We start from the raw sequence: 24,466 nt of genomic DNA, 5'->3' as shown, positions 1-24,466 counted from the left end.
ACGAAACACAGTCACCCAATTAAAAAGTACGTTATTTTCTAGGAGACTCTGGTGCCCGGGTCTGTTCACAAAGCCTTTGTGGCATGCCGAGACTGGGACCAGTGAACCCCGTGCATCTCTGTCCCACACACCCTGGCAGATCTGGGCGCCAGAAAACCCAGACAAGGCAGGTGGCTGTCCATAGACCCTCCTTTGCCTTTCCGCTGACCCTCTGTTCTATCAGCATCGCGCTGATCACAGACCTTGAGAAGCACTTGCTCTTAGGGCAGGGACGGGGTACAGATGAGAGCAGCCGGACCCAGATGGCCAGACCATGTGGCCTCGGGTGGAAGACAGTGCCGACCCCAATTCTAGAACGCTTCTCCTGGAGGCCTGGGACTGCCGAACGTTTTCAGGCTCCGTGTGCCTCCGAAGTGGAGGGTGGTCTGGCCTCCCCTGCCACACAGACCCTTCCAATCAGGAGCTGTAAACGCACTCACAAATAAAATGAATTTATTGATCAGAGCCAATAGAAAAACCAAAAAGGAAGCAGAGACCATAATCCCAGTTTGCAGGAGTCACTGTGAACTCGTGTTGTTGGACCCGGAGACACTCCGGGCCTCCCACTTCCCAGAAGGTGGAGATCCTCCTTGTCTGGGGGACACACATACCTTAGTGAGCTGCTGGCAAGCCAAGGAAGTGACTGGGAACCGAACACAGAAAAGTAATGTCGCCGTTTCCTTAAATGTGTTCTAAGGTTATGAAGTGTTCAGAGCAAAGGGTTCCCTGCCGAAGACCCTCTAATATGGCTGCTTCCCAAATTCTGGTCGACAGAATGGGAGGCGGGATCAACTTTTGTGTAAAACCCATGGGATTAGTGTTCTGGGTGGAGGTTTAGGAAACGCTTGTTTTAGATTAGCAAATGGGGATACGAGGGTAGAGCTGGAAAAAACGTATTTACTACACAGGTATTTTAAAAAATAAAAAGCCATAGGGGTGCCTAGGTGGTGCATTCAGTTGAGCGTCTAGGTCTCGATTTCTGCCCGGGTCACGATCTCAGGGTGGTGAGATCCAGCCCCGTGTTGGCTCTGTGCTCCGCAAGGTGTCTGCTGGAGAATCTCTTTCTTAAGCTCCCTCAGCCCCTCCCCCACAGCCCTCCCTCCCTTAAAAAGTAAAGCCTGAGAAAATCTTGGCTAAGAATTTGAGGAAGCAGGACTTCAAGTTGATAATTACCACCTATGATAGATAAAGGCAAAAAAAGGATTAGTTGGGTGGGGGGAACTTAGGGCCCAAGAATTGTCTCCAAGGCCCTAAGAGGTTCTATGCAAAGAATGTCATTAAACCTCATGCCAGTTTTAGTAAATATTATGTATTTATTTTTAAGCAGAATATACCAATAGACAAGCCAATAATTTAGTTGAACTAGAAATTAGAAAGTACAATTTAGTAGGCTAAATGAAAAATTCCACATGGATATTCTAAGATATTTTATGACCGATTATCCTGATGGACTAGCCTAGTGACGAGTTCTTGACACCTCATGCTGACATGAAGGTCACACGCTGTCTGAGTGTGTGCAATCAAGCCGGTGACTCATGCTCTGGGGATGGTGGGGCCCCTACAGCCAGGAGTCCCCAAGGCCTGGCAGGGAGGCTGAGGTCTTTCCTACTGGACTGAACTGCTTCAGGTCTCCGGTCCCAGCCATCTCAACAGAGCTCCCCTTCCTGTGTCCTCCGTCCTCTTCAGCGTGGCCAACCGCTGTGGCTCACAGAGTCCTTCTCCAAACAATCCACCATCAGCCCCCTCCAAAGCTCTCCAACTCTGAAGTCCTGATTATCCAAGGCCTCTTGGTCATGGTAGGCAGTGGCTTTCTGTGTTAGGTCCTGAAGGCTGCACTTACTCAGGGATCTCTCTGAAGTTTAGCAAAGTGGAATTTATGTGCATTGTGCTGTGCACCTAAGAAACTTACAGATTTGTCCTTGAAGATCCACTGACTTGAAACTTTAAGATCCTGAGAGAGTTAAGTATTAACTTAACTTGTTAGAAGTCTCCTTATTACAGCATTAAACATGCCAGTTAGAGTTTTAGAAGATGCAGAATCCTACAACTCCTTCACGGGAAGAATGACAGATGATACATGCATGAAACTGGCAACTTGTCTTCCCAGAACCCCCAGGGCGTACAAGGTGATGTTTTACGTGGTATTAGTCACAGAAGGCATTTGTGGATGGCCCCAAGAGACTGTCCCAATATAAACAGGAGAGAGGATGGAGAATGGATGAGAAAGGAGGAAGACCACTGGTCAGGTGGCCCATCTGACAGGAGGGCTGACTCCTGAAGGTTAAGTCCTCATGTCCCAGTGGATGAGAGACAGGGACGACCTGCCCCCCCCCCATATACAATTCTAGTGCCTCAAAACTCAAGCAGAGCTGGAAGGTCTAGCCTCACCTCTCTGGACACGGAGGGCTGTGGATAACCCTGGGCAGGGTGTCTTGTGTCCCAAGAACTGGAGTGAAGAAGTCACTCAGCAGGTTCCAAGACTCCTTTACATGTCCCAAGGGTTTAGCCTAACACGTTCGCCTCCCCTAGACTCAAGCTCTAAGGTCTGGGTAACCCATGTAAAATGCATTCTCGGAGTGCGTCCCCCACTCCACAGAGGGGAAGGCTGGGGTTTGGCTGAGATGGCAGGTTTTATCCATGGGGCACACCAATGACTTTGACGGTTGATTCCGATGCATTTGCGTTACTTCCTTACTATTTTTGGTAGGATTTTAAAATGATTGGTTCATTAACTGTTTAACAGAGGAATAATTCGGTAGAGGCAACCAGGAGTTTGAATAGGATCTTTCTTCAGTAGTATCTGGCCTAGAGAGAGGAGAGAGGGATCCTGGTTACTCTGCTGGTCTAAGACCCCACCTGACCAGCCCTGGAACAGGAAATCCATATCGGGACTCTACCAAGTGCCTCTTACGTTCAGAGACACGAAGTGCGCTGTATTTAAAAAAAAAAAAAAAAAAAAAAAAAGGTCCCTGTCTCCCTAAGATGTTAAGCAAGGTCTGGGCTGAGGATAAAAGACTATACCTTCCCGTGCAAAGTAACAATAACAAGTCAGGCAGCGGTGAGGAGGCGGTGTTCTGTCTCCTGTGGGTGAGACAACCCCAGGGTTGGGCCAGGAATGGAAAATGTTCACTTACTATGCTCCAGTCATGAGTGGGAGGCTGAAGCCTCCACACGAAATCTGGAAGCTTGGATGGCATACTTGATTCTCTCATCTTTCAATGGTAGCCCTTTCCATTTCTCAACTTTTTTTTTTAAAACCGGCACCCCCTACCACACTTTCTGTGGTTTCTGTGACACTTTGCTGGAACTTGACTTGGTATAGATGTGTACACACACACACACACGCGCGCACACAATTTTTTTAGATGCATAGAGAAAACTCCTCTCTATTCAGCGAGTCTGACATGCTCCCTTTAAACCGATCATTACTGCTTTCAATCTCCCATTTAACAATGTCCCAAGCCTGTTCTCGTTCTAGTGAAATGAATTAATGAAGTCACAACCAAGCACGTGACAAAATAATTACGTGTAGAAAAGCCACTTCAGGAAAATGAGTGCAGGCCCAATAAAGACTCCTCAAGTAAAGGCACAACGTGGGCTCAGAATTGCTTATTTAAAATAAAAGGTGATTTACTAGAAAGAACAGAAACTCAGAGTCAGAAGAGAAGTCAGCAGAGAAGCAAAGAGGAAAAGAAAACCAAATCCTCACTGGTCCCACACAGAATCCAGAAAGGTCCAAACCACTAAACACATCCGCTTACAGTAATGAGAAGCGGGTCTCCCTGGTGAGAGACCACGGCTGGTGGCCCTTGTTCCACAGATGAGCAGGCCGAGGCCGAAGGGTGGACTCAGAACAGGCCTTGCTCGGAGGTGGAATTTGGCTGATCTCAGAGCCAGGGATCAAAGCCGTATTTTCCTGGTTCCAAGCGACATGTCTTTATACACTGTTGCTTCTGTGGGCGTTCACAGAGAAGGCTTGTCTGACAAACCCTCTGGGGAGCTCTGGGTGGTCTACCTGGCCTACCCCAGCCTGTCGGACCCAGCACGCTGCCCCTGTGGGGAACACCGGCAGCCTGGAGCCCTGAATGTCCCATGATGCGAAGAGGTCCCCCCAGCAAGATGGTGCCTCTCGGGCTGGGGATGGACAAGTGTCTGGGGACAAGAGAAGAGGGCAGAGGATGACTCCAGACCCATGCACGCCACAGAGCTCAGAGAGATGCAGAGGGAGGAGCCTCTCGAAGGCACACAGGGTTTCGATTCATGCCATCTGCCAGCACAAGTTCTGAAGTCACACTTCTTCTGAAACACCCAAACAACTCCAAAGAAAACAATGACTTAAGAGTATTTTTTAGAAGATTGGTCTCCACTTAGAAAGCAAAGGGTTCACCGTGTATGTGTGGTCTACAGATCGGAGGGGATCAGCTCCAGGGGAGCCGAGTGGATTGGGGTGGGAGGCACCTGCGACGCTCCTTTTTCTACAAGTGATGTGGTTTTCATCTAGACCCAGCTGAGCCATTACCTCCACATTTTTTTTAAAGACCCCAGCAAGCCACCCTGGCCCTTTTAAAAACTATGGCTAAATCAAGTTTGAACACTGATACCCGGGGCCAAGCAACAGATTGCCAACTCGACCCACTTTACACAGAGATAGAAAACGAGCAGTTCCTACCTCACTCTTAAAGACAGAGCTGGGCCGTGGGATCTGTGGTCGTCACTGCTTACGGGACAACGCAGTCTGAGCTGCGAGAAAAATCAACAGGGCCTTTCTCCTCAGCACAGCCTTGTGTTTCTGAGAAAACCCAAATGATTTCCAATGCAACTGGTCTCTCCAGTTCCACCAGAGCGGTGACCCTGGAAGACGAGCCACTCCCCCACTTGCAAACTGGAACCAAAATGCAGATAAGAACACAGATATTTCCAGTGAATGCTAGAATCTGGCCTCCCTTCCAAGGCTGTGGTGTCACAGGTGTTGTCACTATCTTTGGTGTGTCACCCCGATTGGCTAGCCGAGCGCTCAGAGAACACGGTGGCTTTGCCCCCATGTCTGTCTTCACTTCCGTCCCCTTGGACCTTCTCGGTCACCCCCAAGGACTCATGGACTGCCTTGGGGAGGCAGGTATCATGGGCCGCTCAGGGAGCCCACATCTACAGTAACACCCCCAGAGACAGAATTTACAGGGCAGTCAATGGGGGCTGCAAAGCATTCACCTTCCCCTGCCATAGTCACACCAGCACACAAGTCATCCCCTCGTGACCTGTGGGCACCCCATGTGGATGCCCGGCACAGTAGAGAACTGCACTGCCACCGAGACACCCAGGACCACAAGGATCAGAGTGCTGGATGGCTCAGAATCCCTCCAGCAAGTTCTACAGGGTTTTGCCCTTTGGGTTTTTGTTTCTGGGTTTGTTTTTTTTCTTAAGACTTATTGGTTTATCTGAGAAAGAGAAAGACAGTGCAAGCAGTGGGGTGGGGGAAGGAAGAGAGAGAATCCTCACGTGGACCTCCCATTCAGCGCAAAGCCCACAAGGGACTCGAACCCACGGATCCCAGGACCCTGAGATCATGACCCGAGCCGGTATCAAGAGCAAGACCCTGAACTGACTGAGCCATCCAAGAGCCCGGGGTCTTAAACTCTTACACCAGAGGTCGGCATAATTCCTCCATGATCATTTATGCCCTGCCAGCCGCATGGCCACTGCAGCACACACTGAGCTCTTGGGACGCGAAGTCAGCACCAGGTTGTGGCTGTTGCCCAGGAAGACGGCTGGGGGTTGCAGTTCACCGACCCTGTCCCAGACTCGGAAAGTGAATACGAGAGACAGAGTTTATCTCTAAAAGCTGAAGCGCTCCCATGACAGAAGAGGAGAGTGTCTGGCAGCCGTTCGGGTGGGCCCGGAAAGGCAAGGACTCACCTTGAGCAGCACGGCCGCCACAACACCCAGGAGAGCCAGCAACAGCAGACCGAGTTTTCCTCTGTTGAAGCGCTTCAGGATGAAGAATTTTGCCCAATCCACCTTTGACTGGCTGTTGGGAGGATACCTGAGCTTGTTAGCACCTTCCCTCTTTAAACTCTTCAGCAGACAGGGCCGCTGATGAGAGAAGGTATCAAAACTGTACTTCCCATGGTAAGCTCCCATTCCGCTAGAACCTGAAACAGAGGGACCAGACAAGACAGGCTCCATTGTAGGGGACACAAGCTACCTGTCTGCATGAACCCCAACAGAGGAAACCCATGGCACTCCTTGCCGTCCTGGACACCCCCACCTAACTTCTCAGCACAAATGATGCTTTGAGGAAGTTCTCCCCCCCACACCCCGCCCCACCCCTCTCCCAGTCACCAGCAAGTTGATCTCCCTGCCAAAAGGGGGCACTCTCCAAGGGTCCAGTGAGGCTTGCAGCTCTCCGGGCCAGTCGCTCTCACTGAGACCAAGGACCCTGCTCTAAATATATTCTCGCCAAAACCCCTTGGTATGAAGGCATTAGTGCCCTGATTCCAGAGACTACGAGGGAGACTGCCAGGGTCAGGCAACTTGCCCAAGGTGGAGAAGGCAAAGCCAGAATGTGTATCCAGATCAGCTGGACTCTTAACTACCATGTGCTCTTTTCCTGCTATTCCATGTAGCTTTGTTTATCCATAGCCCTCTTCCCCCACTTGCTTCCTCTAAGCTCCTAGAGAGCAGCAAAGACAGGAACCCTGGGGTTACCCCACTGGGTTACCCCACTGGGTAACAGTAAGCAAGTTATAAATCCTTGCCCTCTTTTAAGCCATGCTCTGGGACAGTCTTCTTTATTATGGGTGCTGGGCAGATACACTGTATGGCATGGTGGCATGAGGCACAGGAGAATGGGGCCAGGAAGGCACTTACTGGTGCTCTGGGGGCTGCTGACACATCATTTTGGGGACAACTGAAGCTATAGAGAAATTTGGTAATATGCATCAAAAGACACACATTGTTATGGAGAAACAGAAATTATATGTCAACACAATGACAGCATTTATGCCTGGGAGACTACTACATTTCAGCCTTACAGCTGTCTGTAGTGTTTTGTGGTTGCCCTTTTCCCTAAAAAAACTCTTATCACTTTTAGAAACAGGAGGAAAAAAGCATTTCACTTTGGAAAAAAAAAAAAAAAAACAGCTCTAAGCCTTTTTAACACAGTATAATATGTTGAGACATTTTCCCCCAAGAATCAGAAATTGCACAAAACTGTATTAGAATCCTAACCTGGAAAAATGTGGACTCACAAAAACCTAATGCCAGGAATTAAACGCAAATACGGCCCATCTGTAGGACAGAGCACTGGTCGGTTACTGAAATCATGACACACGACCATGCCGACGTGGGAAGATAGCCCACTCTACTCTCACACACAGGTGAAAAACAGAGTACAAGTTTGAACAAAATATTCCTGCTTTTACATATACGAATGTGTGCAAACATGCACAAGGAAAGGAATTTTAAGGATGTACCCCAGAGCTTAAAGAGTGGGGTAAGGGTAATCTAAGCTTTAATTCTCTTTTCCTACGAAGCCTGATTCCTTCTGTGTGTAGCAGGCAAAAGGTTTTGTTATAAAGAGGAGGATATGGTCAATGATGCTAAACACAAAACAGGGACTGAACACAAGTCACTCGACGTACACTCAGGAGGCACCAGGGATGCCCGAGTCTTTGCTGGGAGCCAGCAAAGACTGGAGTCTCACAGAATCCTTTAAGAAGCTGGGCAGTGAGGAATAGCAGCCTCCATCCTGTAAGCTATCTTCCCTTTCATTCACCGCCCCTCCCTCCACAACACGCTCAATCCATCAGCAAATCCTGTTGCTTGACACCCCCCCCAAAATATCCAGCCCCTTTTCACTAGGTCCCCTGCAACCAGGCCAGTCCAAGCCACCACTAGCTCCAGTCTGGGCCCCAGCCCAGGCCTCTCTCAACCGGTCCCTCATGTGCACCAGGCACGGTGCTGGGCACTGGCAATCCCCCCACACCCTAGAACCAGACATGGGGCACACATGGGTGGCAGGCTGTGGTCTCTTGGGCTTCTAAGACAGTGGCTTTACTGTTTGCTTCTTACTGTGAGAATTCCTACACACTCGTTATTGGTGACACTTCAACAAGATATTAGAGAGGCCGACCACCTAGCTACTGAAGGATAAGTATGAGCAGGGCCGGTCATCTGGCATGTGGAAGAGGCAGGCGGGTCACGGCCCAAAGGAAAACAGCAGGGCCCGGGCTGTGTCCATGGAACCTCCCCAAGAATGAGCGCGTCCTCAAAACACCGGGAATCTCTTCCTCTGCACCCCACACAGAGGCCTGGGGGGCTGTGGGGGTGGACCCCGAGGACGACTTCGCCCCACCCTGAGCAGACAGCAAGGGGGGACTCAGAAACCCCGACTGCCGCCTGCTCTGGGTGTTCTGCACCCGGCATCCACTACCTCACCGTCACAAAAGACAGAGGAGCCTTATCTGTGAATCTGAGACCTGGCTTTGGCCAAAAAATAAAAATTTTTAAAAATCCCCTCAACCTAAGAAAAGGACCGTAACCAACCAAGTAATAACCAATATATAGGCAAACCAGTGAAAGGAACAAAACCAGTTACAGACTGCGCTGGGGGCTACTAAGAACGGAAGGGGCGACAGGACAGAGTCACCCAACAGCCAGATGACCTGCACCACCGTGGGACTCTGGCAGCTGGCGCCACGTGTGGCCGAGGGGGCTACTCACCTACACCCCCAAAGGGCAGCGAGCTGAGGGTGAAGTGCATGATGACGTCGTTGGCCGTGACGCCGCCGCTGGACGTGCCGTCGATCATCCGTCTGACGAGCTGAGGGAGGGAACACGGGCTCTGGGTCAGCAGTGCCCGTGGCACCGGCCACGGCCGGGAGCAGAACTCGTAGGCTCCACACCTGGGCCCGCCCACCTGCCTCTGGCAAACAGTGCTGCCTGCATCAGCCTCCGAAGGCGCAGCTCGATTTGGCAAATGTGCAATCGCAGGTACGTGGTCAGATGCACGTCTGGCCCTCGAAGGCTGCCGCGGCCTCCCATGTGCTCCACTGCTGCCTCGGCCAAGGGCGCCCCTGATGGCCACGAGGAACAGTCCAGACTGCATTCAGGGTCTCAGCCATCGCCCGTTTCTCCCCCTCTGCTCTGAATGACCGCGTGGGACTGGCAGTACCCTGGAGTGTTCGGGAACTGCCAAGAATGTTTACATGTTCAGACTTGGAATTTGATCTGTTTTGAAGAAATGGCTGGCCCAAGACCAGAATAGGCATGAGGACACCTGAAGAAATGTCACTTCTCCTTGCTACCCACAAGGCCTCGGGAGTTTGAGTCACAAGGGTCACAGTGGGCTGTGGTAGGGCGACCCTGTCACTGGGCAGCGCACCCCACGGACGTGCGCCCTGCCCGGTAGACTTTGGGCTTCAGGGCTCTTGTGTGCATCATCTGTGGTCGTTCAACACGTCAGACCATGATTAATAACCCATTATTCACGGAGGCCCACGCATCCGGGGTCCCTTCACAAGGCCGTGTCCCCACAGCACGGCAGGCTCTGGAAGCAGTGTGTCACCATGCACAGAACCTCCATGCGCGAACTCCTCAGACCTTGACCAGCACCCCCCTCCCTCAGGTTCTCCCACTTCTCCAGACGGCTCCTGAGCCCACCTGCCCAGCTCAAGGCCACTGTCCCTCAGCAACAGCCAGTCCCCTCGGGAGCCATGCAACACGGCCAGGGGGCCACTCACCCTGGTGTAATAGGGCATCACAGGCTCACCTGACTGGTATGGCCCCTCGCTCTACCAGAGAAACTGAGGAAAGTGAAGTCGGCGATTTCACAACTGTACCCGTGACTGTTATAGACACCACAGCCCCACACAGCCCACTGAGGGCCACAAATGCCACTGGGGTAAGAGCGAAGGCTCTTACACAGGAATGCCCTGGGAGTGCAGGCCACAGAAGCTTCCAGTGCCGGTATGGAAGCCTTACAATTACAGGGGAGATGTTTGTGAGCGCAAGAGCTTGTGACACAGCCCTGAAGACTCAGGTCTGACCCCAGGGAGCGTGGGAAGGGTGACAGCTATAACCCCAGGGCCTCATTACTCCAGACAACTGTCTGCGAGCAGCGCCTTGCTCGGTGAACTCTGTTACTGGAGGAAACAGACCATGTGGCCGGGAAGGAACCTGGTCTGTGACAGTGACTCGTGCCAGGGAGCCGTTCTCCACAGCGCCTACCTTATCATTGTGAGAAAAGATGTAGAAGGCCAGTGGCTTTTCACGGCTGTTGATGAACTTTATGGCCTCGTCGGCATCCTTCACAGGCACGATGGGAAGAATGGGCCCGAAAATTTCTTCTTGCATCACCCTGGCTTCAGGATCGACGTCAGTAAGGATCGTTGGGGCTGGAAGAGAAAAGCAGCGAGTGAAAATGGTGAAGTCGAAGACAGGAACGCCAAGCTCTCCACTTTTTTTTGTTTGTTAAAGATTTTATTTATTTGACAGAGATCACAAGTAGGCAGAGAGGCAGGCAGAGAGAGAGAGGGGTGGGGAAGCAGGCTTCCTGTTGAGCAGAGAGCCCAATGCGGGGCTGGATCCCAGGATCCCGGGATTATGACCTGAGCAGAAGGCAGAGGCTTTAACCCACTGAGCCACCCAGGCGCCCCACCAAGCTCCCATCTTAACATTTGTTTCTGGCTCACTGATCCATCCCTTCGTGATCCCGCCCAAGAATTAGCTACTGAAGAATATAAAAAAAAGTCCTGAAGAAATCAGTCCTGATGTGGAGGACCGTGCGTGTCTGTCTCCAAGCTGGTGCATCCGGGGATCCCACAGGCAAGCGAGGAGAAGATACAGATGCCTGAGTCTATTCACGTCTGACCCTGTTGGCAGCCACATCCACATGGACCAGGGGGTTGGGGGTTGTTTCCATCTCGCTCTGCGCAGGTCCCTCTGGCAACGCACACAGCCCCTCCATGGATCAAATGGACACCATTTCTTGGTTCGCATGCTTCCACGCATAGGATGCCACTGACCTTTAACTCTGTCAGGTTAAGGATGGACTTCAGGGGTCAAGAGACCCTGAGTTCAGGGTTCCAGCCACTATGGGGAAGGCGCGCAAGACAGGCAGGCAACGTGGGTGCCGACAAGGCTTTGCAGAGTCCTGGCATCCATGCCATGCCACACCAAACTGCAGGGGTCTCAAAGACCCCACAAACAAGCCGGGTCTTCAATGAAAAGAGAAGGCACCTGCCAGTAACAAGCTCTCTCTCTTCCTTTCCCCCTCATTTCCCACTAGGTCATCCGGGCAACGTGGCAGAAGATGGCTCTCGCCAGCACCCTGCACGGGGGTGTCTGCAGTCTCCCCAAAACCACCGCCCGCTGCTTCCCGGGCTCAGAGAACCGTTCCGGGGCAGGGGCGGGGGTGGTCTACTCCCTACACAGCTGTGTGTACAGGTAAGCTGACCTTGACTGCAGGTCAGGGGGACATTCGTAACTGGTTGATCTAATTGCAAAAGACCTTTTCTCTTGCTGTTGATGAGCCGAGGAGCAGCCAAGGTCAACAGCTGATGGGAAAACAGAAAGATGAAAAACTGGGGGTTTGAGAGCTGTTACTGATGTGAGAATATTTTCCTCCTCATTGTTTTAATCCTCTAGGGTTTTAGGTTCTTTCAAGTTGGGTTTTTTGAGGATGTGCAGCATCCTGTCTGCTAAAAAGGCATAAGTAAAGCCATATAGGACAGCTTTTCAGCTGAGTAAATGTGTCTCTCATTCCTCGGTCACCTTATGTTATTTTACAATAATGTGTTTGGGGGCGCCTGGGTCACTCAGTTGGTAAGTGTCTGCCTCTGGCTCACGTCATTGCTCAGGGTCCTGGGATGGAGCCATGTTGGGTTACTGGCTCAGTGGGGAGTCTGCTTCTCCCTAGCCCTTCCCCCTACTCCTGCTTTCTCTCTCTCTCAAATACAAAAATAGAATCTTTAAAAAAAAAAAAAAGAAGAAGAAGAAGAAGAACAGTGTGTTCAAAATGCAACAGGCATACATACTCCTGGTGAAGAATAAAAGAACACAAAAACAAAGTAAACAATGTCAAGCCTGAGAGAAGAAAAACATTTCTGGGGTGCCTGGGTGGTGCAGTCAGTTAAAACTTCTGACACTTGGTATCAGCTCAGGTCATGACCTCAGGGTCATGAGATCAAGCTCCGGTAGAATCTATGCCCAGTACAGAGTCTGCTAAAGATTCTCTCTCCCTGGGGTGCCTGCGTGGCTCAGTCGGTTGGGCACCTGCCTTCGGCCTGGGTCATGATCCCAGGCTCCTGGGATCGAGCCTCATATCAGGCTCCCTGCTCGGCGGGAAGCCTGCTTCCCCCTCTACCACCCTCCTGCTTATGTTCCCTCTCTCACTGTGTGTCTCTCTGTATCAAGTAGATAAATGGATAAAATCTTGAAAAAAAAAAATTCTCTTTCCCTCTCCCCCTTCTGCCCCCCTCCCGCTCTATAAATAAATAAATCCAAAAAAATTTTAAAAATGAAACAAGGAAACATTACTTCTGGACCAGTACTGCCACTAACTACTTGTGGTGGAATGATTTCCTCCTTGGGCTGTGCCCCCTGCCAGAAACCAGAAGGAATTACCCAAGAGTTCTGTTTTGCTTCTCAGGGTTAAGTTACAGGGTGTAGGAAGGGAAAAAAAAAAAAAAAAAAAGAAAAGAAAAGCTGCATGTAAGGCAAAAAGCCAGTGCAACACAGGTGGTATTATTTGTAAAGACCCAGAACCAGCTCTAAGTGGTTATACAAGAATGAGCACCAGAAAGCAGCGTGTCACTGCTCATTAAACATTAGTCTCCAAAAGCTTATTCAGTGTCAGTAAATAGCGTCAACGGAAACTGTCACACTGCCCGTGTCCCCAGAGCAAAAGGTCAATTTCTATTACCTACGTAGCGTGTGGCCTCATCGGTCTCCCCACCGAAAGCGATCTTCTGTCCTTCCAGCAAATTTAGTATCCTCTTAAAATGACGAAGGTTGATGATCCTCTCATAATCGGGAGATTCTTTTATATTTTCACCATAAAATTCCTATTTAAAATCATTGTATTTAACCACCACAGAAGACCGCTATTTCAGTTTAATAAGCGCAAAATCTACCCATGCCCGAAAAGCCATCTGGTTGTGGATCACCGCCCTCCTCCCTCAAGTGGTCTAACAGTGTTTACACTTCCTGGCAGGCTGGGCACGAGAACTAAGGCAGACGCACAGACTGAGGACTCTCCGTGATGTCCGGGGTTCGTAGGGTCATCCTGCAGACCAGCCAGGGGTCGTACCGGGGGCGAATGCTCTCAATTTACTCTCAAGTCAGGGGGCACCTGGGTGGCTCAGTGGGTTAAAGCCTCTGCCTTCAGCTCAGGTCATGATCTCAGGGTCCTGGGATCGAGCCCTCCACTGGGCTCTCTGCTCAGCGGGGAGCCTGCTTCCTCCTCTCTCTCTGTCCGCCTCTCTGCCTACTTGTGATCTCCGTCAAATAAAAAAATAAAATCTTCAAAAAAAATTTACTCTCAAGTCAGGAGGAGTGTTGTTCACCCTGCTCCAAGCAACCCTCCCCCAGGTCTAGGTGCTAAGAATCTCCCCGGAAGCATGCTGATGAGCCCCAGCTCCAGAGCTCCAGAGCCACGCGCAGTGGTTTTCAAGGCTGCCTGCCCCTTAGAATCACTGGAGACCCCAGACCAGCTGAACTGCAGTCTTCAGAAGGTGAGGACTGGAAACTTTCATACATGGGAGAACCTCAGGTGAGAACTGCTGTCTTAAGGATGTGAATTGCCTCAGAGGAAGGCAGAGGGGATCCTACTCCTTTGAAACCAACTGCATCCCCAAAACTCAGCTAAGCACGTCTTCTCCCATCTCCAAGGGCTTTCAGTCTCACAGGATGTCATGAAACCCTGACGTCCCATATTCCCTGAGTCTGGCCAAGACCCCTTTCATGTTCCCCTTTTCTGGCCCCATCTTCAGTCCCATCCCACAGAGCCAAGTCCCCTATCCAGACCTTCAGTCCTCTGTGCCCAGAGTGAACCCGCTTGGATCTTCTCTCAAGTTCCCGGGGCACACTTTTCATTCTCTGATCATAATGTTACTCTTCGGTGTCCCCAATCCTTCCTTTCAGTGCTCAGTAAGCATCTGTTGAGTGAACTATGACTGTTCCAGAAATTTCTTCCACCCAGGGGGCTTTAAATGGCCCCCTCCCACCAGTGAGCTCAGTCACATTGGTTCACCCCCTTCCTCTCTTCCAACCCAAACCCTACTTTTCTGCGAGGCTGAGCTCAGACCACTTCCACAGCATTTCTCCATTCCTTCTAGAGAGATCTTTACTTTGGACACCCTGAAAGACTTGAGAGAACCAGGCTGAGTACAGTATCAATACATATTTGATTAATTCACTCCTCCAAACTACTGGCCTTCCTAAGCCCTCTGTACACGCAAGAACTGAGAACCTTAATCAGCAATGGCCAACAGGCCAAGGGCCTCTTCCTGCATTTCAGAGGACTGCCAATATCCTCTAAAAAAACCACAAAACATAGCTATTGATTTTTTTTTCTCAAAGCGTGTGCCACAACTAACCAGTTGTTCCAACACATCAGCTAGACAGCTGAAGAGGGTTAAACACCAACCTAATCTTGCTCCTAGCAGACACCTTTCTTAGAAAGGTGCCCAGAGCGTTTTGAATAAAACCATAAATTAACTCCGCCACATATGCTACTGGAATTCTCCAGGAGGTGGCGGGGGTTGGGAGGTGGGGTGGGGACCAGGGATGCTGCCTACACAGAGCTGATTAGACGAGTTTCTTAATGAAATCAATGGACTCAGATGTGTTAAAGCACAAACCTTCACGGTTTCCTTAATCTTCTGCACAATTTGATGCTGGAGGGACGGTTCACAGAGGACATAGTCAGGAGCAATGCAGGTTTGGCCACAATTCATGTATTTCCCCCAAGTTATGCGCCTGAGGTGGGGGAGAAAATGGAAAAGCCACAGAATTCAATCTACTATTCATCTGCTACACGCTTTTCTGTAATTTGAGTATTCTGCAACTAGCATGTACTCATAAATCTACTTAGTAGGCTTTGTAGAAAAAGAACAAAAATGCTTTCTTTATAAGCTTATCTCTACATCAGTCAGTTGGAACTTAGAATGCATTTTTCCATCGACACAGTACACTCTGAGGAGCCGGGACATTCTCATGCCAGCTCACAGGAAATGGTACTTTATAAGCAGGGAAGCCCTTGCCTGTTTTGAGATAAGCAGCAGCCTCCCCACACCCTCTTCTCCTCTGACTCTAGCCAGGGGACATTGAGACGCCGGGAGCCCCTTACATACATCAGTTCTCCTGGCTGTAGCTGTAGGTCCTGCTGACAGGAGGTTCGGGTATAAAGAGAGCAGTCAGCCCCCAAGACCACCCTCTTCTGTGTGGAGCCCCGCCCCGCTCTGGAAAGCCATGCCCGCGTGCGGATCAAAGCCTGCCATCGGCACCTTTCCCCAAGGCCTCAGGTTCTGGCAGCTAGACAACCTGGACACGGCCTGCCTGCCTCCAAGCCCTCTTTGCCCGTCTCGGAAGGGGAGAGAAAAGCCAGACTGATTTAGCGGAGCACCTGCAACCTGGCGTTTTCTGGTGCCCAGGTGCATGATGTTACTGAGCAGAAACATGAGTAGTCGCTGATTCTGTCAACAAAGGAACTCATTAAGAGGCGAGCATAACACTTTCCTGCTGGGAATCTAAAGATTTTACTATGTACATGCGATCCTTTACTCCCTCCCTGGATCACCTGGCAGTTCTGTAACCTCAAGTAAAGAAAGCACTTCTCTGTAACTCCTAAGGACAGCCACGCGGTGTCGAGACCCGCCGCTCATTTCTTCAGGCAGTGGAGGCAGGAGGTGGTTTGGGAAAGAGTTCCGCCGCCCCTGGGGACATCAGCCACCCGAATGCCACAATGTCTCTTGGAGCCAGGAGGCCCAGGACTCCGGGGCACAGAGGACACACCAAGCTATCGGTGTCAGGAAGCCCTCGGGTACAAGAAGGCTCACCGGCAGGCAACATCCAGGTCACAATCTGTGTCGATGTAACACGGGCTCTTGCCTCCCAGCTCAAGTGTCACGGGGGTCAAGTGCTTGGCAGCGGCTTCCATGACAATCCTCCCAACAGCCGTGTTCCCCGTATAGAGGATGTGGTCAAACCGCTGTTTCAGGAGCTCCGTGGTTTCAGGGATGCCACCGTTAATCACGGCATACAATTCCTTTGGGAAGGAGAAACAGAAGCACTGACGTCACCAATAAATCGCCCTAACGAGCAACTTCTTCGACATAAACCTGCAGCGTTCCAGTACACCAGGAAAAGAAAGGGACCAGCGCCAGGGAGGAGGCAGGAGGGAGCTAACAGAGGACACGTGGAGCACAAAGTCTGATGGCATCTGAGACCCACCGCCTGCAGTGGAAGGGACCAGCACGGGTCCGCAGGTTTCCATAATGAGCTCAGCTGTGAAGGCGGCCAAGAGGGGAGAGCAAGTGGCTGGATTCCACCGGGGAGGTGCATGAGACAGGGCCATGCAAGCTGGAGATTTTGGTGAAGAGTCTGCGGTTGGGGACCACGGGCCAGGTCCCAGTTGAGTGTCTCGAGCTGAACATTCCAGCACTACTCAACCCTGCGGAGCTCAACCCGGGCCAAGAGGCAGGGGAATGGAGCGAGCGCAACTCGATGCAATGCAGGGGAGAGGCAACACGGGAGAGAAGCTCCGCTCTAGAAGTCAGATCCGGACCAAGTCTGGGGTCTGTCACTTGCTAGCTAGGGGCCCTCAGCAACCTTACTGCACACACCTGTGAGCCTGTTTCCTTAACCGGGACTGGGGAGAGGTCCCAAAGCTTTGGGCTGAGCCCTCGGTGCCCTATGCTTTTCTCACTATTGGAATGGAAGAACATCTCATGCAGCAGCATGACTCGAAGAAGCAATGACAGGGAACAGATGGCAAGGAAGGGACACAGAGCCAGGTGTTCAAAAGACTCGGAGCGCATGAGATAAAAGCGGGCTTGGGGGCCTCATGCTTCCACCTGATCTCCTACTAATTAGGAGGGCTCGTTAGCTCTCGCTCACTCCACAGTTCAAGTGCTCAGCAAATGCTTCAAGTTGTAACTTGCATGAGTTCATCTACAGAACGTCTGTGATTAGTCCCCCAACAAACTCAGAGAGAGTGAAGCAGGGGTAGGCCTCGGTATCCCCACCGAGTGGGACAGTCAAGAAATAACCCCCAGTGAGTGGCGAAGTAGGATTATCAACCTCGATCTTCTGGTTCCAAATCCTACTCAACCCCTGACATCATCCTGTCTTCATCGCCCTCTTGGGCCAGATAACCACAGCTACTGGGACATCGTAGTTTCGCCCGCTGCTGCGGCAGTGACAAGACGGCAAGGAGAACCCACGGTGAGCCTCCAGATTGCTCGAGGAATGTGTCCAACTCCAGCTACGACACTGTACAGAGGCCTTGCAATGAAGGGTAAATTAGGACTCCTCCCTACAGCAACTCCATGCAGACAGCAGTCAACGGCACACAGTAGGAGGAAGAGCAGATGTATAGCTCCCCAACCCCCGCAGCCACCGAGAAACAGACACGCTGAGGATGGAGCAAGACATTATTACCTGGTCCAAATACTGCGGAAGGAGTTTGGCCAAGAGCTGAGCTGTTTTTTCACTTAGTTCAGAAGGCTTGATAATGACAGCATTTCCTAATCAAAGCAAAAAAAGCAGGAGGGCATCTTTTAACACTTGAGTAACCTTAAAACCTACCACAACAGCGCTCATGGTGGGAATACAGGCTAGGTACTCCCATTACTTCGGCAGCTTTGAATTCTGCACTTGCTCAATGAGCATAAGAGATTCTTCATTCTTTGGTTTTTTTAATTTTATTTGAGAGCGAGAGCGCGCGCGCATGCGCACACACATGAGTGGGGAAGGAAGGGAGAGAGAGAAGCAGGTTCCCCACTGAGCAGGGAGCCCAACTTGGGGCTCGATCCCAGGACCTTGAGATCATGACCTCAGCCAAAGGCAAATGCTTAACCAACTAAGCCACGCAGGCGCCCCAAAATCTTGTCTTACTTCCTCAAACTCCTTGGTTCTCATTAACTTCACATCATGGACAATAGGCTCCATTATCTTCTCCTCCTCCTCTAGCTTTACTCCCACTCTCCCGGCTAGACTTTCCTGTTTGCCTTGGAATTACTGGGCAAACAAGCCTTGTTGTCAACAAACATTGTTGACTGGGATCTAGTAGAAGAAAGAAATTAACCTCCTGGCGTTTGCCACATACCCAAGCTAGCATGACTCCCACAGCCCCCAGCCAGATGAAGAAACGGATCAGATACAGTCAAATGATTCACCCAACACCAGAGCTGGCAACTACAACCACCCGAGAGCATGGACGGCTGACTCCAAACTCCGGAACCTGTCACTGCACGACTTAAGACCTTCATGGGTTCACGGTCCAAGTATTTCAAAATACAGGCACCATGCAAATCGCTGGAGCCCGCTTTAAAAAAAAAAAAAATAATAATAAAGGAGTGTTTGGCTGGCTCGGTCCAGAGCGTGAGGCTCTTGATCTCAGGATTGTGAGTTGGAACCCCACGCTGGGTACAGAGATCATTTTAAAAGAAAAAAAAAAAGTAAAAAAAAAAATCCTTTGTGTGTCACGGCTCCTCCCAGCCCAGACGAACTAATATCCCATCCCAAAACCACCTTTGGCCGGTTCCACCCCACAGGACCTGCCTGCCCACCCACCTTGAGAGTGTACTTTCGTTTTAACAAACTGCTTTGCACTTGCTAAATATACATTTATGATAATAATATTTTTGCATCCTCGGTAGTTGCTGGTGTAAAGCAAGGCAAACCACCACAGCAAATGTGTTTCATCAGCCACTATCCTTAATTTACGACCCATGGAAGAGAAGCAGCCCCTCCGAAGAATCAGGGAGACGGAAGCTGACCCCGGACCTGCAGCAATGGCTCCAATCAGAGGCTGAATGGTGAGAACAAAGGGGTAGTTCCAAGCTCCGATGATGAGTACGACTCCCAGGGGCTCTGGCTGGACATAGGCCTCATCCAGCATGGTCAGCAAGTTCTTCTTGGCTGGCGTGGCAGTAACCCATTCAGGAAGATTCTCCAGCACAAGATCCAGTTCGCCAAGAATGGTAATGACTTCCTGACTGTATGCGTTGAATTCACTCTGTTACAAAGAGAGTCCCAGTTAACCTTGCACAAGTCTGACACTCAGTCCTGAGTGCCGAAAATCAGGTTACGTACACCTGCAGTGACATTTATGAGACTAAGCTGGTTTACTGTGCACACTCACACCCTTCACGCCCTCAGCAAGGGCTTGCTAATACAGTCAGCCCCTCTAAATCCTTCTTTACTGATTCAAGCCTTTTAATTTTTTTTGTAAAGATTTTTATTTATTGGTGAGAGAGCGAGCAACTGTGTGCACAAGCTGAAGGAGAGGCAGGCAGAGAGAGAAGCAGGCTCCCCACCCAGCAAGGAGCCTAACACAGGACTCAATCCCAGGACCCTGGGCTTGAGCTGAAGGCAGATGCTTAACCTACTGAGCCACCCAGGCATCCCTGATGCAAGCCTTTTCAAGTCAGGATTCAATATTACCTCTTTCAGGAAGATTTCCCTGATGAATATTAGCCTGTCTTGATCACACTTTATAATATAATCACAGGAATTCTGCCTCTGGCATGTATCCTAACATTTCATCATCACACACTGATTTATAACTATGTTTGTTTCCCAAATTTAAATCCCTCAAGGGCAAGGACCTTACGGTTCTTTAGTAATTGTATATACCTACATACTCACTTAAATATCTGATGTTTTCAGAATGACTAATCATCCTTTCTGAAATCTTAATTATGCCACCTTATTTGATATCTCATTGTTACTAATACTACTGTTACTACCCCTCAAGATGATCTTTGCAGGAAATAAGGGGGTCTCACAGAGCCAGAGCAGGGCCTTGTTACCCCTGGAATAAAGATAAAACATAAAAACAAAGTGATAACAATAATACTAGAAAGCAGTAATATACTAATGCCCTAAATACCACCCGACACCTTGTTACTCAAAAAGTGGTTCCAGGTTTTTTGGGGAGGACGGTAGAATAGGAGAATTCTGAGCTCACCTCCTCTCATGGCCTCTCCAAGGCTCCAAATGCCTAGAGAATAACTCTCTGAGGATGACCTAGAGACCCACAGAACACCTCTTCTTCAGCTATGTCTTCAGCTAAAGACATAAAGAAAAAGCTACATGGAATGGGGTGGGAGGAGCAGAGAAACGGTCTAGTTCAAACGCACACCATGGGCATGGGGACCCACATCACAGTGGCATCAGCAGTGGCATCACAGGAGTAGCGATCCCCCCTGAAGATGGAGGAGTTCAAGCCCCACATAAGGTGTCCCCGCCCTGGGGACCCGCTCCGAGGAGCCTCTGTAACTCAGCCTTTGAAAATCAGCAGGGCTTAACTGGGATGGGGATGGTTAGTGAAGAACTAGAGAGCTACAAGAAACCAAGACTCTGGTCTCCAGGTGTCGCCACACAAACTCACTCACTCTGAGCCCCAGCACGGTTTGAAAAGTGCCTGGACCATATGTGAAGGAGATTTATTAACTAATTTTAGGGGGCGCGCAACATTAAAAACAGAAATACACCACTCCACAATTCCACTTCCCAGTATTTACCCAAAGAAAATGAAAATACTAATTAAGGGGTTCCTGGCAGGCTCAGTCGGTGGAGCAGGAAATTCTTGATCTTGGGGGGGGGTGTAAGCTCAGGCCCCACAATGGGTATAGAGAGGATTCTAAAAAATAAAATCTAAAGAAAAAGGCAAAAACCAAAAAAAAAACCCCTACTAATTCAAAAAGATTGACGCATCCGTATGTTCACAGAAGCATTATTGAATATAACCAGGATACGGAAGCAATCTGAGTGTCTGATAGATGAACAGATGAAGAAAACGTGGTACACATGCGCGCGCATCGGTAGGTCTTGAATGGAATACTACTTAGCCCTAAAAAAGCAAGTAATCTTGCCATTTGTGACAATATGGATGGACTCAGAGAAGGTGAAATAGTAAAAAAAAAAAACCATATTGCACAGCTAAGTTGTACACCTGAAACTAGTATCATAGCGTATGTCAACTACTCCTCAATTAAAAAAAATGAAATAATGATTTTTTAAAAGTACGGTTTCAAAATAGGCAACATGGTATCCACCTGGGAGCTTGTTACACTCTTCGAATCTCAGATGCCCTCCAAGACCTACTTAACTGTAACTTGCATTTTAACAAGATCCCCAGGTGACTCACCATGGGACTCAAGTTTGAGGAGCAGTGGCCTAAAACAGAGTCAGGGAGGAAAACTTCAGCGCAACAACTGACAACCCAAAAACCTCTGTCTATAAAAGAAACCATAAACCAAAAGGCAAGAAACAGACCCAGAGAAAAACGTTTTGCGGGATATTAAGCTGACAAATGACCAAAATCCACAATGCAACAGACAACAGGCAAGGATCTAAAAGGCAATCACAGCAGAGGAAGAGGCCAGAAGACACTATCTATTTGTTGTCTCCAATCAGAGGCGCTGACTAAGCAAGGTAAGAGTTTCGGGAAACTTGCTTTATCAGTACAGCTGGAGATAACACTCCCTCGGTGCTTGCGTAATCAAAAATAAATTTTAAAAAAATGCAAAAGCTCGGGCGGAATGCGGTCCCCAAGTGGGACGGCGGGAGGCGGGTGTCCCGGCGCCCCCAGCCGCGCGCGTACCTTGCACAGATCGGCGCCGATGGCCTGCAGGATGTCCTTCTCGCGCTCCTGTACCATCCTGCGCAGGGCCTCGAGCTGCTGCAGCCGGAACCTCAGCGGGCGCGACCGGCCGGACGCGAACGCGTCGCGAACTCGCTGGATTCGGCTCTCCATGGCCTGGTCCTACAAAGAGACTGGAGGTTGCGGCGCGCTGCAGCGGCGGGGGCGTGGCAGGCCGGAGGGATGGCCCCGCGGGCGGGCGCCGCCTCCCTCCCCGCCACTCCCCTCCCGCCCGGCGCCCCCCACCCTATCTCCCGCGGACGCGGAGCCTCACCCCGTTCACCCAACCGCTCGCTGGCTCAGCGGCGTTCTGCGCACCCGCCCGGGTCCGACAGTCCGACCGCGGCCGGGCGGGGCTGGGCTCGACCAGCAGCCGCGCTCCGATTGGCCGGCGCGGGCCACGTGACCTCGGCGGCCGGACGCCGCCCCGGGATCTGGTCCAGGGGTGGGAGCTGCGGCCGCGCGCGCGGCGGGGGAGGGGTGCGGCGGGTGGTTTCCGGAGCGGACGCTGAGGCTTTATGGGGGGGGGGAGGCGGGGCTCCCGGGAAGCGGCCGGAGCTCCGGGGAGCCCTGGCCCGGGACAGGAAACGCGGCCAACTCCCAGAGACGCCCTCGAGAGAGGGGGTTCCCGTCCCTCCTCCATTTTGTGGCTCCGATGGGGCCCGGCGCCGCCCAGTGTCGTTGGCGCGGCCTCAACGCGTCCGTGGGCAGTGAGCGCCCAGCCGCCCGCCCTCGTCGTTGCGCTGACTGCTTGCAGCGTGCAGGGTTTTCCAGAAAGTTCTTTGAGGTTCGTCTCCTCAGGGCAGGGAGCCAGGACCCTATGGACAGCTGTGATGGCCAAGTGCGAAGGGCGTTAAAAAACGCCCTCCCTAGGAGCACCTACGTGGCTCAGCTGGTTAAGTGACTGCTTTCGCCTAAGGTCGTGATCCTGGAGTTCTGGGATCGAGTCCAACATCAGGCTCCATGCTCGGCAGAGAGTCTGCTGCTCACTCTCTTTCTCCCCTAAATAAATAAAATCTTAAAACAAAACAAAAAACCACTCTCCCTGGGCTGCCTATCACCCGCTAGCTGCCTTCCCGTTTTTCTCTTCCCCTTTGCAGCACGACTCCTCCCGAGAGGGAACCCACCCTGCCCAGATTTGCCTCCCCGCTTGCTGCCTGCCAAATCCGACCAGGTCCTTGTCAGATCCCGCGGCAGCTGACCCCACCGACCAGAGGCCGACTTCTAGAGACCCTGTCTTGGCTTGTTATCCATCCAACCCCATGCCCGCTTCTAGTTTTTATCTCCCTGGGTGAGCCCTCAGGGTTTTCCTCTGCTGAGCCAGCCCTTGGACCTCTTCTCTTTTCACAGCTCACAAGCTACTCACCTAACCCTGTGGGTGGTGGTCTGACGTGGCTTTACACTCCATCTCTATTCCCATTTTCTCCTGACTCCCGTGGCCATGTTTAACTGCCTCCTGTTCATCTGTTTGAATGTATTAATGGGTGTCTTAAGTTCACTTGAGGTCATCCACCAAATACAAGGCACACCTCCTCCAGCATTCCCCAATTCAATAAATGCTATGTCCTTTATCCCGTTTACTCAGGTCAAAGTTCTTGAAATCATCCTTGACTCTTCTCTTTGACCTTATCTTCAAAAATACGTTGAATTCCAACCACTTGTACCCTAGTCCCAGCCAAATCATTTCACTTGCACAGTCTGTTGTGCTAGGATCCTACTGGTTTCCTGGCTTCTACTATTGATTCGGGAGGTTTTATATATATGTGTGTGTGTGTGTGTGTGTGTGTATTATATATATGCCGTTTCTGATTTCTACACTTGCCCTGTATACTACTGAGTGGCAGGGGCCCAGAGTGTATAAACTGCTTTCCCCAGGTTCTCATGCTGGAGCTTCCAAGAAACTTCTACCATGGGAAGGCATAAGCAGGAAATAAAGGAGGAGGAGGAGAGTAACCTGCTTGCTTCTGGATTCAATAGTGTAATCGTTGCTTGTACAGTAAAAGGGGCCCATTCCTGACTCTTAGCAGTTACTTCCTCAGTCCAAGCGACACTTTCGTAGTAAACAGAGGATGACAGTGACAGGCACCAGAACTGGTGTAGCTCCCATGGGTTTCACCAAGAGTATTTTTAGCAGCCTCTAATCTTTGCTATCGCTCCATTCTTCCATTTGATATGTGTGACTCCTAAAATTCCCTCTGCCTGAAATGACTAGAGTGGTTTCTCTTTCCATGGCTGGACCCTGATTAACACACCTTTCTACATCCTTTTCTCCAGCTGGCTGTCATGGGTCTTTGTTTATATCTGTCTTTTCCACTGGAATGTCTTATAAAGTCAAGGACTTTATCTTTCATGTTCTCTGTAATATTAGCATCTAGTGTAGAATGTGGCCATTGGTTGGTATTCAGTAAAGATTTATTGAATGAATGAATGATAGATACACTGATGATTAGTCTCAACGTCTTGGCACTGTCCACATTTGTGGCTTTCTCAATAGGATGTAAAAACTGAGGGTTATTCCAATGGACACATGAAAAAGAGCTCCACATCACTTGGCAT

The 24,466-nt window shown here is 50.6% G+C and overlaps 1 protein-coding gene across 6 annotated transcripts; it reads right to left on the bottom strand.

Annotated features, from left to right (window-relative positions):
* Positions 1-1,332: 1,332 nt before the first annotated feature.
* Positions 1,333-22,296, bottom strand: ALDH3A2 (aldehyde dehydrogenase 3 family member A2). Of its 6 annotated transcripts, none has more exons than XM_032320525.1 (12): positions 22,185-22,296; positions 21,872-22,033; positions 19,048-19,279; positions 17,701-17,786; positions 16,098-16,306; positions 14,901-15,018; positions 12,962-13,103; positions 10,267-10,433; positions 8,761-8,860; positions 5,953-6,188; positions 4,709-4,779; positions 1,333-1,990 (listed from the first exon to the last, which is right to left on the bottom strand). In XM_032320525.1, exons 2-12 carry the CDS (start codon positions 22,022-22,024, stop codon positions 1,945-1,947), a joined length of 1,560 nt encoding a protein of 519 aa, XP_032176416.1. In that variant the 5' UTR covers positions 22,025-22,033; positions 22,185-22,296; the 3' UTR covers positions 1,333-1,944. The 6 variants fall into 6 exon arrangements, with proteins under 6 accessions (XP_032176416.1, XP_032176417.1, XP_032176414.1 ...); XM_032320523.1 differs by lacking the exon at positions 1,333-1,990 and adding an exon at positions 2,387-2,844; XM_032320529.1 differs by lacking the exon at positions 1,333-1,990 and adding an exon at positions 2,387-2,844 and having other exon boundaries at positions 22,162-22,278.
* Positions 22,297-24,466: the final 2,170 nt, after the last annotated feature.

The sequence above is a fragment of the Mustela erminea genome, chromosome 18 (assembly GCF_009829155.1).
Source record: "Mustela erminea isolate mMusErm1 chromosome 18, mMusErm1.Pri, whole genome shotgun sequence".
NCBI lineage: Eukaryota > Metazoa > Chordata > Mammalia > Carnivora > Mustelidae > Mustela > Mustela erminea.
This window is presented reverse-complemented; position numbering and strand designations above follow the sequence as displayed.